This window comes from Agrilus planipennis, unplaced genomic scaffold, assembly GCF_000699045.2.
Source record: "Agrilus planipennis isolate EAB-ADULT unplaced genomic scaffold, Apla_2.0 scaffold181, whole genome shotgun sequence".
NCBI lineage: Eukaryota > Metazoa > Arthropoda > Insecta > Coleoptera > Buprestidae > Agrilus > Agrilus planipennis.
The window spans coordinates 110,587-126,558 of NW_020438858.1; the positions used below are offsets into that span (position 1 = coordinate 110,587).

Here is a 15,972-nt window from a genome sequence, read left to right on the forward strand (position 1 = left end):
AAATCGGTTATTAAACATTATGTGTGTTTTGTGTAGCTACTGCAGGTCTATGAGGTTAGGCGAAAGGTCCAAGATCTCATGTGGCAACAGGTAACGGCCATCTTTGTTTACATGCTTTGATTTGTTGGTTAGATATTTCGAATTTTATTTTTATTGTTTGCGTGGACAAGACCAAATGTTTTCATTTCTGGTCCACGTTTATGTAGTGTTTTATTTTGTTCAGTATGTATTTCTATATTCGCTGTTTTACTTGTTTTTATTTATGTATTTTACTATTGAGAGGTTTACGATTGTTTATTTGTGGTGATAGGTAGGTACTTGAAGTGTATACTGTAGCAATTTTAACTATTCATTTTGTCTTGAAAAAAGCTATATATTTGTCATTTTTAAATACCCAACTTCTAAATAAAATTGTGCTAGTTGATGCCTTCACCCTTAACGTTCGGGTTTAAAAGACGGTTAGTCGATAGATCAAATCATTTATGCACCTATGTTCCTAATATTAATTGAGATAAAGCAATTGTTTAAATAAATTAAATGGTGTATGCAACTGAGTTTTGAATGTTATTATTTTTAACGCAACTATGTGATTTGAAATAATTACAATAATTTTACACTTACATTTTATTTGTTTTTTATGGTTTTAAATGATGAACAACAATGATAATCAAATAAAATAAATTCACTATAGATTACAAAACATGATGAAACATTCAACAAAGAGGCACGTATAGTACTTTAAAACGATAATTTTTAACAATCAAACAACAACAGAAGTTGTCACTATAAAAAGAAGACAGTTAAGTACGAATATGTTCAAACTGGAGTAGAATTTTTGATTTCATTTGTATATACATATACCATAAGTTTAATGTAAATAGATAAATTTTAATACTTCAAGGTACCTTTAAGGCTATGAGATCACTAGTAAACACTATCTTACTAAGGACAGTGAGTTGGTCATAAATATTTTCATTAAGTTGCAGTTTTTCCACTGTCACTTACTAAGAGCCTGTCTTTCAGACTTCTACCTGTATTAATTATAGATAATATTTTAATCCTATCACCTCAGTTTTCTTAGGTCTTCATTTAAAATTAACTTTTTATTATTTAGTATTGCTCAATTTTAGATTTCAGTAATATGAAATGCAAGCTACAGAATAAGTAATCAAGTAATTTTACAGTGTTATGTCATTTAATACACATAAGTACAACTATAAATCGAAACAACATTATACTATTTATCAACATTTATAGATATAATTTAAAACAGAACTACCCACATAGTTCCGTTTTTTTAGTTTGAATAAGGGCAACAATTGCTGTAGAGACAGTATTTAATGCTGAAATGGACACATTATCGCATTGTGATATACAAAAGTGAGCACTTGCACCTGATGAAATATTATTTTCAATTAAAAAGAAACTGATAGTATTTTGGCGACTGCAGTGTTTTATCTCTTAGACTATCACAGTCCGTGAAGTCGACAAGCTTTTGTCATAAGTACTAGTTTAATTAGTATTCTATATTACTAGAGTAAATGAGTACCTCTTTGGTAGAATCACATTAAAGTGACTATCAACTACAATAGAAATGTCGATCGGTCTTTAACCTACAGTTTTTAAATCTACACTTTTTTTGAATTTAGTTGTTTCATTTTATGAATAAATTGTAATTACTTCACGCCCGCCTCCTCGAACCATTAGTACTTTTTCTAAGCCTTCAGTTAACACTTCTAAAAATTCCATATCTACAAACAACACATGATTAGAAACCAAAGACGACTATAATTATTGGATTTACTATTGTTACAGCAATTGTCCGTAATTAATTTTTTGTATAATGCAGCGAATTAGAAATAATCAGATAACTTACAGTTTGATTCTCTTTCGAGTTTTGTGTCCTTCGGGGGACCAGGAAGGTTCAAAATCACCAATTGAGCGTCGTGCGAGCGATTGACAATAACTTCATTTAACTTAATTGCGGTGTGCATACGCCTTACATTGGCTTCATCACTACAAAAGAAATAAAGGAAACCGATTGATTAATCTATTAATAATAATATAAATTACGTCTAAATAAATGTAGGCTTTGTTGCAATGCAACAACTTAAAGAGTTTGCGAAACGATGACGTTTCAGCAACGGTTATATAGGACATCGTCAAAATGCTTATGGAAAGCAATCCCAGAAAATCCAGTTGTTGCATATTTGATTATTGCATTGTGTGTGTATATATTATGTATAGTCACCGAAAGTGGAGCATTTTTTTGAAGTTATTGGGTGGGTAGGTATTGCATGACGGATATTATTATTTTTATCCACTACTAATGCACTTTAGCGTATACTTACGGTGTAATTGAACGTGTAATGTTTCCATTTTCTATTACATCTTGAGCTTCCCTTTCCTTTTCTGAGCAATCTTCTTTCTCTTTTTCACAATATTCCCCTATCTCGACAGCATTGGACTGAAAAACATATTATTATGCGATATAAGTTAGTAGGAATTTAATTAATGAATATCTACTTTTTGGACAATTTCATTATCAGTTACTTTTTCTGGTAGTTCTTCTTCCTTTGGCTCCTGGAAACGCACCTTTGTTGTCCGTGGATCAGCAATTTGAAGGTGATGGTGATCAACAATAGATTGTACCTGGATTGAATGTACATAAAGTGATTAGCATTTTTGTCGTTGTATTAATTCAAAGCTTGGTTTCAATTTAAGGTGATTTTAAATTTTTTTCGTCATTTGAAACCAAACTCTATGAAATAAATCATTTATTTATTAAATCAGTGTGTGGAAATGAGAGGATAAAATTCATGGTCAATGATCGCAATGATATATGAGTGAAGAGATAAACGAATATATAATTTAAAATGGCAATGTGAAAACATAAGGTGTATCAAATTGAGATGGTAAAATTGATTAAAAACATGCAACAACTCAGGGAAACCATGATTTCACACGATGATAACATGATCGTTACCAGCGGTTCGTTTTCTTCGGATGATAAATTTTGGAAATCCACCAAGTTGTCTACCTTGTATGTTAGGCACAAAAATATTGATAAGTAGGTAACAAGTATCAAAAACGAAAATACAGTATCGTATAAATACACATACTTATATATGGATATACTTACAATGCCTAGGCTCTCTTTCTTATTTAGTCTTAATTCTCGTAACATTTGATTACGTTGCTCCATCATTAAGGTACGCTCATAAGTGTAGGCTGAAATATCACTGTCAACCTGTGTAAAATAGGTATCTAATTATTTTACATGTTTAACGACGATTTTCATATAGTCAAATTACCATTTCAACTACTTCCACTTCGCCCTCAATTCGAAGATGATACAAGAACATTTTTAGATCTTTTTTCATTTGGATGGAATTGTCTTCCATTTGGGCTACCGTGAATATTCTGAGTTTACAATTTTTCCAAGTACGATGCTGCTTGAGAAGGAAGGGTAGTAACATGAGCAGGCCCCCGTCGTGTACTATCCACCATATATCGATATTTCCAGCGACCTTTTCTGTAGAATCGGGGAAAAAATTAATGCCTTTAGGGACTAAAAGGGCCATTTTGGCAGCCGCCACTATTCGCACTGTTTCCAAAAATACCCTCCACGAGCGTTCGTCTTCGTCTTTTCTCCAGCTGTATGGCCATCCCAGAATGACTGTGTTTGGTCTCATTCCTCCCAAACCGCTTGTTTGTACCCTTTAAAAATGTAAAACTTTGCAGAATGTCAAAAGAAATTTGATTCAGAAAAACTTACGCATGTGAAATGCCTTCTGTTATATCTTTAGCAATCAGAATATCGACGAAGCCCTTTACTTTCTCTTCTTCCAAAATTTTGGTCAAATTACTTTTCGCCTGCTGTGCTTCGCTGTAGGATTTAGCGAAATTTCCTTGAATGATGGACGCGCAAACGCTTAATCCTTTCCCTGAAATAGCGGAAGAAGTGGAGTATGTTTTTGAATAATTTTTAACGAAGGTAGTCGTACCTGCTTTAAGTTGAGAGGCAAAAGCAAATAATTTTCTATATTTAGGAACTAAGTCCTCAGTGAGTTTAGCGAGTATAAGAATCTGCGGCCTCCAATTTTTAGTATGTGGAGAACCTTCATCGAGACGTAGCAAGGAATATCTAGCTGCAGACAACGCTAAACCACGAATACCATCTCCCCATTCCTTTTCAGCTCTACAAAGAAATAAAATAAGGGCACCTGTTTCGTAAAGTAAGACAATATAGTAAACACTCACCCTCTATATTCGATATACTTATAAATCACTCCGGCCATGCCCATTGCGATCAACGCATAATACCAAGATGTCATGAACATTACCGATATACACAACGCCAGTCCAAGAACTGATAGAGACCAGTGATAATACCTGAATCTTGGTCTCCAGTTTGGAGTACGCAATAATGTTTGTAGTGCGCAAGCTAAATTGACAAATCCGTAACACATCAAGAAGAACATCGAAAGCAGTGGTGCTAGATAATCTACGTTTCCTAGAAGAATGCCACACTGACATATCAGTAAAGTGAGAACGAGGGCTCTCGTTGGTTCGCCACGACTAGAAGAGACGGCAAACGGCGCCAAAAATGGAATAATTTGATCTTTAGCGATCGCTTGAAGAAGTCTAGGTGCTCCTGTAAGTGACTGTAAACCGGCACCGAGAGTAGAGAGAAACGAACCTATCAAAATGACCCACTCATTTGGCCATGCGATATTTGCAACCACTAATTTTCCACCTATGGAAACACCAAATCTGAAATAATTAATTAGTGATAAATACCATGCAAACGGTTGGTATTATTTTTGACTGACTTGTCACGGAGTAGAAGATTATCTACGGTACCAGCAAATAATAACACTGCCGAAAGATAAACTGTGGATGTCGTTAATATGGAACATATTGTTCCGATTGGGATAGATTTTTGGGCATCTGCAAGGTCCCCTGAGCGGTTGGAGCCCGCCATTATACCGGTTACTGACGGGAAGAAGATACCAATGAGTATGGTAAATGATGTAGTTATATCTGCAAAGACTTGGTTGTATGTCGGTTGATCCAATTTTTCTAAGTCTTCTGGGTCACTTCCGTATGCAATAAATTGGCCTCTTTGAAGGAAATTTGAATGGACGTTGTCTGTGAAAGTTCATTTATGATATTTTCTTTGTGACCAAGTGAAATCGTTTCGCTTTTCGTACCTAAGAAAACGCCTGATGATAATCCTTTTATACCTCGCACTTTGCTAACGTTGTGGCTTCTGTAGTATGGATCACATTTATCCATGTTGGTTGTATTACCGCAGAATATTTGATGCAGTGGTCCGTTTAACTCCTTGTTACAGGATTCCAGAGGAATATCTTTTAGTAGACGTTTACCAAGAACGCACATTCTATAATATAACACAGGTTTTTATTTCATGAAACTGAATAGAAAATTTATACTAACTGTAGCTTATCATTTCCATTTACGTTAACGAATATTCCGATATAAACGGCGAGAATGGATAGAATAACGCATGCTAGAGCGATAGTTGCAAATTTATTGACAAATTTTACACCAACAAATACTATCATTCCCATAACCAAAAGAAGACCCGTTCCATAAACTCGAAAATTGTTGTACATAGCACTTGCGTCTTTTGTAAAGTCTCCAAATATTGACAGACTTGGCGCCATATACGTCTGAAATTCTCTGAATATTATACAACTTCCTCAAATACTGTATCATGTTTTTGAAAAATGTAGCTCGTAAATTTTTATATTTCAAACTGTTTCAAATTATAATAATTTTATACGTACAATGTACATTTGTTATTTTTTGTCAGGCTATTCTGCTGAGATTCATTGAACCTCTCTCTTCCAGTTTCAACCAACATCGGCCGTGAAAGCCCAGCAACTATACATACTTAAGTTTAATTTCAGTATCTAAAATTTTCATTCTGCGTAAACACGTAACTATCGCATATTTATAAATTGGCAGAACTCCCAATAATTTATTTACATTATTTTTTTAACATTTCAAGTTAACAGACTGTTCGCGAACAAAAGAAAATAGATAAACAATTACCTCCTGAAAATTCGTCTGACAAAAACATCGGTGTACCTATTATGTATATTAATTCGTTAGAGACTTTTTTGTCAACTCAGCGAGTAGGTACTCTAATGAATAGAAAGCATTCACAGAACTATTGATTTAATTTTTGCCGCTGTATTCGTTGAGATATACTCGAAACGTAGTAGTACAGAATTACAAGTGCTTTAAAGTATTCAATAAAACACGAAATATCCTGATGGTTTTGATTTCACGAACTGTACCAATGTGCAGTTTAAACCGTTGTAATTGTAACTTCTGTTTTTGAACAGTGATTTATAATTGTCACTTACAGAAAATCATTTTCAATTATCCTACACTGTTCAAGTAGTGGCATATAGGTAGGTAGTTTTAGTTTCTCTATATAGAAGTCCTTCTTATACAATAGTAATATTGGTTAAAATGAAATTGTAAGGTATTTCCTGGAATAACGAGAAGCTGTCGAACATTTTCTTGAATATAATTCCTTTTTTGACTCAAAGCCATTAGGAGTGATTAAATAGTAAAGTGACTTTGTCTGAAAGCATTTATCATCTGAATGGAAGGTAAAATCTATATAATTCAGTTTTTCGGATGATTACCCCCTCAATGCAAAACTTTCCTTTGTTACCCCTAGACCTTTGCAAAAGTTTGCAATTAGCGATTTATTCGAAACGTTGAGTGCTATTTTTATTTGAATTTATTTATAACTGTAAGTCTTTCAGGATTATTAATAATCCATTGTTAAATTTAATTTTGAAGTAAATGGAAAATGTTCTGAGATACTAGATAAGTATCAGTAATAAAATATCAATCGATTTAGAATTTGAATTGAAATTTTAATGTTGAAAATCACGCGTCTGATGTGAGTTAATTATGTTTGGCAAGGAAAGTTGAGCGTAAAATGAAAGATAGTAGAAAGTAATTTCCGAAGTTCTAAACCAGTGTGTTCAATTATTGGTTTTGTCCTTCATATGTCACATTGTTGAAATTTCAGAACCATTCCGCTGTCCGATCGTGTCACTTGCAATACTCGTCCAGTAGTTTTTAGAGGTTAATTGTTCACCAATTAATGCCATTTAGTTCTCTGGATGCGTTGTCATTATTTATATTCATTCTTGTTAGAATTTAAAAGTTCTGTTTTGAATAAATTTTGTAATTATTTTTTCAACGTTTCTTACTTAGATATATATTAAGTTGGTTTTCGGACTGACTGTTACCACGTTGTCTATTTATTTCCCTTAACGTTTCGAGGGTCATATCGCTCTCTGCTTCAGAAGGCTGTCTTACTACAATATAATGTCTACAAAAACCACATTGTAAATGATACACATATGTTTTGTGCGGATTATTTCCGTTTTCCTACCTCTTTTGTTGTCGGAATTAACTGTTCTTGACACAATTTTCAAGTGCTGTACAAAAGTGTTAAACAAAAGGGCCTTAACGGTGCCTCCTCACATGGGCGAAACTTTAACTTAGTATATTAAGTCGGCAAATATATAAAAATCAGTAGATATTAAATAATTAATTTAATAAAAAGACAAAAAGAAAGCTTCTCCGTGCCTTTCTACAAAAGGAGAATTATCGAAAAAAAAAAATGAAATTTTATGCCACTCAAAGAGGAAGTTTGAAATAATGACCCTCTGAGCTGAGAACTAAGTCAGAAGGAAAAAGGCTCAATAAATTAGCCGATACGAATGTTGAATCTTTAAACTTTGAAAATAATTTAATTTCCTACAAAATTAACCTTGGAACAATTTCCAAAACTCAGTTCAGTAAAAAATGAAAGCTATTTAGGTAAACAGAATAATATTTTTTTTCAATTATATTTTGATGGAAAAGTAAAATTCCAAGAGAAGAGCCCGCAATAGGGTTGCTGATTTTTCGCTCTATCATATTGTACAATGTATAAAAAAAAGAGTTCAGATGACAATGTCAGAGGAGAGCCACATTTTCCGTAAAACTTGACCTAGCACTGCTGCAATTTTAAATCATACCAAAACAATTTCAACTGCTCCTACAATGTACATGGCAGCTGCTAGAGTGGTACCGGTGTAGAAGAGCATCCCTACAGCACCCCCAAACTCTGGCCCCAATGACCTGGATATCATAAAATAACTCCCCCCTCCAGGTACAACGCCATTTGTGGCAATTGCTGACATAGAGATGGCAGTTAACATGGTTACACAACAACAACAAAAAACAATAAGAAATCCTGAAATAGCCCCAGCTGTGCCCACCACCCATGTAAGACGGATGAAAAGGATAACACCAAAAATATTCTGGATGCAGGGAAGGTACACCCCAATGAGGGTGCCCATACGAGCTGCCGGTTTTGCATCTGGATCGGCCGATGCTGGAGGAATTGTATTTGAATAATCGGCAAGGGAACTTATCAAAGTTGATATCGGAGGACGGTCATCTTTTTCTTCCTGTAACGGTGTGACCATATTATGTAACACAATGGTAACAAAAGCCGTATCATTTTTACCGAATAAAGGTACAGGTTGGTATCATATCCAGACACCTTTTCTGACGTGGTCGTGTCATCGAGAGCATCACCTAAAAAACAGAAAACATTTTTTAGCTCACAATCAGAAAACGTAGTTGTACAACTTCATAATTTTTTGTTTCTTTTGATTTGTTCTTGATCTAACTCAACAGTTAGTTTATTTCGGGATCAAATTAAAAAAGTATATTTTTAAAACAGTTTTCACTTTCATATCGTCGATAAACTCATCGTATTTCCCGTCGTTTGGAATGAAGTGTATTAATAACAACTAGAAAGTGAATTTATAACTTTCTCGATTATCTTAAACTTCTGTTTTAATTAAGTCTATTAATAACTTAACATCTTACGATGTAATTATTATCCATTCACTCTATTATTATTATTCATTACCTGTACGTTCAGTTACAGCAAATTTACCTCTTTATTTTCGGAATTCTTTTTGAAAATTTCACTTACTACAACTTACTTTTAGGAATCGTTATTTTATTGTGTTCGGATGGCGTTTGTAATTTTGATGAACGGCTTTTTTCATAATGTTTAAGCATAACATGATGGAATAATAAGTTCAGAGATGTAACTTTTTCACATCGCTGATAATATACAGCATCATTTGTCTCAATTTGAAAGCAGCAGCTTGTTATCAATCATTTTTGTTTCGTTTCCTACGTAATTCCGGATTTAACTTCCTGCAAGTTACATATTAGTTCTGTACCATTTAAATTAAATATGATGATAACAATCGATCTCATGTTTTAAAACGGAAAGTTTACTTTTATTATTATTCAGGTTCACGTTGCCAATAACTCGATTCGAAATTTATAACTAGCTCTAGTGTAGGCGGCTAACTTATGAATTTTAATGACACCTATCCAATGAGTTTTGTAATTACACTTACAATAGATTGCCAATGTGCATTGTTTTCGATTTATCAACGAATTGTTCGAATGTAGACATCAGCTTAATAATTCTATCAAACCTTAATCCATACTATCATTTCGACAGATGTTCCGCTCGTGAACGAACCAATGAGCAATAATATTTCTTTGTCATATACATTGCCACTCTGTTCTTTTTGTTGAAACAAATCATTTCGAAGAAAATTCGATTTCTTTAATATCTGTTAGGTATATTCTGTGGGGTGGGAAAGTGTAATTTTCATGGTTTATGGCATTAATTTCAAGTCCTGGTGTGTTCTTGAGAAACATTTTAAAATACATTTGGAGTGTTTCGCATTATTTTTATTAATAAAGAACATTAAATGTTTAAATTAATACTTTATTATTAAGAATACAAATGCTTTTTATTAATAATGAGAATTTTGTAGGGTTTTAAATACATTAAAATGAATTAATTCCTACCACTACAAATAACTTCACATTAAGGCCTGCCGCGCATTGCGATTTTTTAGTCGCAAAAAGGTAACACAGGCTAGTAAATACAAGTGCGCAAATATGCGACTAAATAATCGTTGCGATTAAAAAATCGCCACCTGTCCTATTTTTCTTGCGGCGCGATTGTCGCGGATGCAGAATGAATCGTGCGGACAGCAACGAACCGCGCGCATTTGCGACTAAAGTATCGCAACCCACTGATGATCATCTGCTATTTTGTACATAATTAATAAATACATTGTGGTTATCAAACATGTCATGTTATGAATCCTCTGTTACAAAGGAAGAAGAAACAACACATAGTGTTTTGGATATGATAAAAATTGCATCCGAAATTGAAAAAAGAAAATTGCCTAATTTACTAATCTCTGATTTATGATGGGAAGGAACCAATATTGTTTCTTCTGCTTCCTTTTAGTATTACCAGCATTTATTCGCAATAAGAATGCTATTATACAATTTATTGCTGTGACGCTCATACTGCAAATGACTAAAAGCTGCGATTGTTTGGTCGCAAGTGCGCGTATCGGCTTTACTTCCTTCGACCGTGACTTAATCGCGGCGACTAAAAAATTGCAGTGCGCGGTAGGCCTAATGAGGAAAAGTTATTCCTGTTGTCACGCCCTCGCCGGGAAACGAACCCGTGTCCCCGGTTTTACGCACCATTGCTCTACCGCTTAACTTAAGAGAGGTGATGCTGCTGTAACCTTTTGTAGCTTAGTAGTAGAGCATAGATGTGTGAAGCCAGGGACTCGGGTTCGATTTCCGGCGAGGACGTGACAGCAGCAGCAATTTTTTTTTCATTAATTTCAGGTTATCTGTAGTCGTAAGAATTGATTCAAAAATTAATTCACTTTAATGTACAAGTGTTTTTCTTTTGATTACATTAATTTATTGTTATGATATACCTATGGGAAATTAATAAGTTAATGAAAAGACGAAGTAAATTCAAAATAAATTAATATTTTGAGGCTTCAGTTAGATTAGGACAGTTTTTCAAAAAGCAAGTGATATGTTTGAAAAAACATATTCCATACGAAATTATGCGACAAAAGAAAAAAATGCCGACAAAGAAATGTTTTTAATTTCTATCTTAGGTAAATGTTTTGCCTTATTGATGATGTACTATTATTAATACTATTCAAAGAGAAAGAATTAGACATAATAATAAGGTTGACACATTGGGTATCGAAAGCAGTTTTTGGTTCTTTAACGTTTTACGAGGGTGGATTGATAAGTTTCCGGCCTGACCAAGAAAAACAAGGTTTTTAAAAATTTTTTTTTTTTATTTCTCAACATAATCTCCTCCAAGGCTGATACATTTCTCATAGCGGTGTTCCAGTCTATTAATGCCATCTCTATAGACTGATTCGTCAAGCTCCTCAAAATAACCATTTACAGCTTCGATTACTTCTTCATTGTCCGCAAATCTCTTACCGCCAAGCCATTTTTTGAGATTAGGGAACAGAAAATAGTCACTCGGGGCTAGGTCTGGAGAGTAAGGAGGGTGCGGCATCAATTCAAACTTTAGATCGTTGATTTTAGCCGTCGCAACGATTGACGTGTGCGCTGGTGCGTTATCGTGATGAAACAAGATTTTTTTCTTCGCCAGATGAGGTCGTTTAATTTTCACCTCGTGGCTCAAACGTTGCAATAAGTCTGCGTAGTATTGACCAGTGATAGTATTACCCTTTGCAAGGTAATCAATGTATATAATACCTCTTGCATCCCAAAAAACAGTAGCCATAACCTTGTTCGCCGAAAAAATTGTTTTTGCCTTCTTTGGAGTTGGTTCCCCTGGTCCAATCCACTGTTTAGACTGTTCTTTGGTTTCAGGAGTGTAGTGGTGGACCCACGTTTCGTCAACGGTTACGAATCGACGCAAAAATTCGCTTGGATTACGCTTATACAATGACAAATTTGCGGTAGAAATGTTTTTTCGAATCAATTTTTGGTCGACTGTTAGCAAACGCGGCACCCATCTTGCACAGAGCTTTTCCATATGCAAATGTTGGTGCAAAATATGTTGCACACGTTCATATGACATCTTACAGGTCTCAGCTATCTCACGCACTTTCAATCTGCGGTCTCCCAGCACTATTTGATGAATTTTTTCGATCATATCTGGAGTTGTGACCTCAACGGGGCGTCCTGAGCGAGGCCCATCAGAGGTGCTCACACGACCCTTTTTAAACTCGGAAACCCACTGCTTAACGGTTGAATATGACGGGGAGGATGTCCCCAGTGTTGAGTCCATCTCTTTTTTAATTTCCTTCGGCGTTAACCCCTTCAAATAAAAGTATTTGATGACAGCACGATTTTCCTGCTTTTCCATTTTTACGAAAACCACAGAGGCGTCTTGTTCAGCGTGCTGTCAAACCTACACTAGCAAGGAGATCGGGCTGAAACTATAGCTACAAGCTATCCAAGGATGGTACTATAGAATGTCACCTCAAGGTAGGCCTAGTGGCGTCATCTCTTGGTTAGGCCGGAAACTTATCAATCCACCCTCGTATGTTGCAAAACAAAATATTTGCTTTTAAAATCGTGGAAAGACTTTGGTGATTACGTTAATTGAACTGAGTAATATTTAAAGATGTTTATTTTTTAAGGTAGGTACTGGTTAAGTGGCCGTACAGGTACCATTTAGTAGATGGCACTTTAGCAGAATATGTGAACAAAACAAATGTAAGAAAATAAAGAGGTGATACATTTTCGTTTACAATCTTTGCCTGCAGTTATGAGTTCTCTTGTAACATACATGTAGTCACGGCCACCAGAGCACTTAGCGAATTGAGCATTCGTACTCCTTTGTCAGAATACTTTACAGAATGGCTATCATAATATGTCTTTCCATGCGTATGTTTCAACCCTAAAATGGTAACAATTTCGAACTGTTTTCAGTTATAACAACCTGGTATTCAATACATATAAATCAAAGACAAATCGTTTTATTTCTGTACAGGGTGTTTTACTTTTTTCTCAGCTTTCTTATCGTATACATATATTTCAGTAGATAATATATAGTGCCTCATAAAGGTATTTAGATAGTTCTGCCATGATTAGGGCCGTCATAACAGCCCGGGCGAGCGGGCGATTGCCCTGTGGCGGAATTTTCGAAGGGGCGGTCAAACTGGGTACAGATTTACATTTTTAGGTTGAAGGTTTTGTAACCACTAAGAAAAAAATTTGTGATGCGATTCAGCATTGTCGCATCTCGCTCAATTAAACAACGTCTTGCTTTTTTTTCTTCTTATTATTCACCCCTTGCTCTTTGTCAAAACTGGCAACACAGTGACCCTTTTTTCACCCTAGAACTCCGAGCCAGCACGCCATTTGCAACTCGCTAATATCAGATTTGGATCGAAAAATCGCATATATTGCACTATATAAAAAAGAGTTTTGGAGATGTGAAATTTTTAGTCGGGGGGTAGTTCTAACTAGAAGTGTTAAAAACAAACACTCGCGATTCCTACGGGGCAGTGATTTTTAGACTTGTAACTCGCCAAATATCGTTAGAAAAATGACCAGCACCCCGGAATTCTTGGAAGAACAATTCCAAGTGTGTGATATATTGGGTCAGTAATAATTCTGTCCAGAGCTCCAGTGACTACTCGAGATTCTTACGAGTTTGCATTTTTTAATATCCTGGATATCCCGTTTAAGTCGAAAAATAGGCAGCACTCCGGAGTTCTGGAATAGAAATGTAGCTTCTGGGATGAAAAATTTACAGCTTGTTCTGATCAGAAATAATGCAATTACCAATCTTTAGTGATCCTATTTTTCGATTAACTTTTAAATAATAAACCCAACAAGACTTTTCAAAACAGTTCTTTAGGGACTACCCAGAACTACGGCCAAAACATCTTTATGTATTTTTTTTACAGAACTTTTTGCAATTATCTCTATTTCTTATCAGAATATTTTTTCTGAAAACTTGAAAAAATATTGTAATGTGGTTCAGCATTGTCGCATCTCGCTCAATTAAACAACATCTTGCTCCTTTTTCCTCTTATTATCCACCCCCTCGCTCTTTATCAAATCTCGGCGTTTTGGGACGGCCAGTAATAAAAATAGACGTGAAAGCGAAATTTTTTAAGTAACTCTATAAATGAGGGTGCCAGGGTCGGCTTCTGTATGGTGAGCTGACCATTTCCGTCTGTTTAGTTTATTTTGTACAAATGTATAAGCAAAAGTATTTCTAAAACATCGGTCTTTACTTTGCCATATCCACGACAGTTTTCCAAGAAACAACCTTCACTGTTTTTTTTTTTCATGGAAGAGGAAATCTTCAAAATCTTGTCGGGTTTATTTATTATTGTCGTATTTTTAATATGCAGTTCACCGACCATGAAATCGTTACCTAGATACCATAATGATTCTACGGAAAAATTTCCCCTCTGAAAAAAATCTCTGGAAAGTCATTTTAAATCAGACTTAATAATTTATAGTCCAAAGATTAGTCCCTACAGAAACGCCTCTAATGCTGTTATAGTTTTAAGAATATTACTGACCCTACTCGTTTTTGTAGCTTCTGGAGAAAAATTTTAATATTTTAATACCTTTCTCTAGGTACTCGATGGTTCCCTTTTTTTCTTTTGGTGGCATATGGCATTTAAGATGTAAAGTTTCTTGATTGTTATAGTTGCTCAATGAGGTATCTTGTTGGATACATACATTGCTTTTATCCCCCGATTCGGTTATATCTTCAGTTTTCAAATTGCATTTTGAGAGCTAGCGCCCCACGCGATTATCCCGCGTGTTGCAATTGATACGAATAGGCTGTAATAGATATTTAGCAGCTGTTTTGTTGAAAGGAGATTACGTAGTTTCTTCATTGTAAAGGGGAGATAATGTAACTGCCTTCTTTGTAATATTTGCAGTGTGGTTTTCCTATTTTTCGTGTTTTCATTTTCAGTTATTTTGATGATTCTTCGAATGAGAAATTTATTGTGCCTATGCCGGAAATATTATCTGTGTAGGAATCATAGGCTATGAAGCAGGTTTTGCCTAGGTTTATAGTCAAACAATTATTTGAAAACCATTTTGTTAGATTTCCCACATCTTACTTTTTCTCAGGTTTCTAATGGAAAACGCCAATCATGAAGAGAATTAAGAATAGGGGGCTCACTGTGGTTCCTTGTGGAACTCCGCATATAATCTTTTGTCGGCTGCTGTTGAATGTTCCAATGCTATTTGTGAGCTAACTCTGCATTAGTTTGTGTGTTTTTCCTCTAAATCTTATGTTTTGGAGTTTGTTCATGAGTAGGGTATGATTCAGAGTGTCGGTTAAAACAGATGCTTTTCGGTATTCTTCATCTAGTGAATTTGTTAGGAGTTAGGAGTAAATTTTCTTTGAATTCTCTTGTTCTTTATTTAGTACTTCGTGCTTTGTGATGAAACTAGTTATCCTTTTTTGGCTGTGTGAGATCGGTCTATAGTTCCTTGGATATAGTTTGTGCCCTGCATTGTAGAATGGAATGATTTAAATAATCTTGATCAGATTGTTGTTTTACAGCATCTATTAAATATGTGAATTAGTGGTTTGGCAACGTATTGTGCATTCATTTTGAGAATTGGTGCTAAGATTCCATTGGGTCCTGTAGCCTTCATCGTGTTAAAATTGGTGATATGTCTGTTTAATTGTATCGGTTTTAGAAAGACTGTTTTTTCTATTGTGCTTTTAGGTGTGTTGGTCTCTTTGCTCTAAGGTAAACGGCCCAGTTATTGACACTGGCCCAGTTTCTGACAATTTTAGTTTTATGTTGAATTAAAAAAAGATCTTAAGTGGGTAAATAAATTTTTAAAAAATTAAAATAAATTTATTCTGTACCTAATTAATGACAAGCACAATAATAAAAAATAAGAAAACTTAATAAAAAAAATCTTTAAGTGTGGAGTGACTGCGGAAGCCATTTTTTAGTTATGGTCTAAGCAAATTACGGAAGCGCGTTCGACGATTCAATCAGTGAAATAATCATT

General features: G+C 34.8%; 1 protein-coding gene across 7 annotated transcripts in view; it reads right to left on the minus strand.

Moving 5' to 3' along the window:
* Window positions 1–634: 634 nt before the first annotated feature.
* LOC108739277 (solute carrier family 12 member 4) overlaps window positions 635–15,972 on the minus strand; it is a 61,341-nt gene continuing 46,003 nt past the window's right edge. Inside the window, exons 2-16 of one of the 7 annotated variants that reach the window (XM_018473106.1) lie at window positions 8,579–8,649; window positions 8,085–8,519; window positions 5,464–5,699; window positions 5,217–5,407; window positions 4,836–5,154; window positions 4,264–4,776; window positions 4,008–4,201; window positions 3,779–3,947; window positions 3,315–3,720; window positions 3,143–3,250; window positions 2,987–3,040; window positions 2,554–2,652; window positions 2,352–2,467; window positions 1,877–2,016; window positions 635–1,751 (exon numbers count right to left, since the gene is read on the minus strand). In XM_018473106.1, coding sequence (XP_018328608.1) covers window positions 1,660–1,751; window positions 1,877–2,016; window positions 2,352–2,467; window positions 2,554–2,652; window positions 2,987–3,040; window positions 3,143–3,250; window positions 3,315–3,720; window positions 3,779–3,947; window positions 4,008–4,201; window positions 4,264–4,776; window positions 4,836–5,154; window positions 5,217–5,407; window positions 5,464–5,699; window positions 8,085–8,519; window positions 8,579–8,649 — 3,143 coding nt within the window. In that variant the 3' untranslated portion in view covers window positions 635–1,659. The other 6 variants (XM_018473108.1, XM_018473105.1, XM_018473110.1 and 3 more) reach the window with 6 other exon arrangements.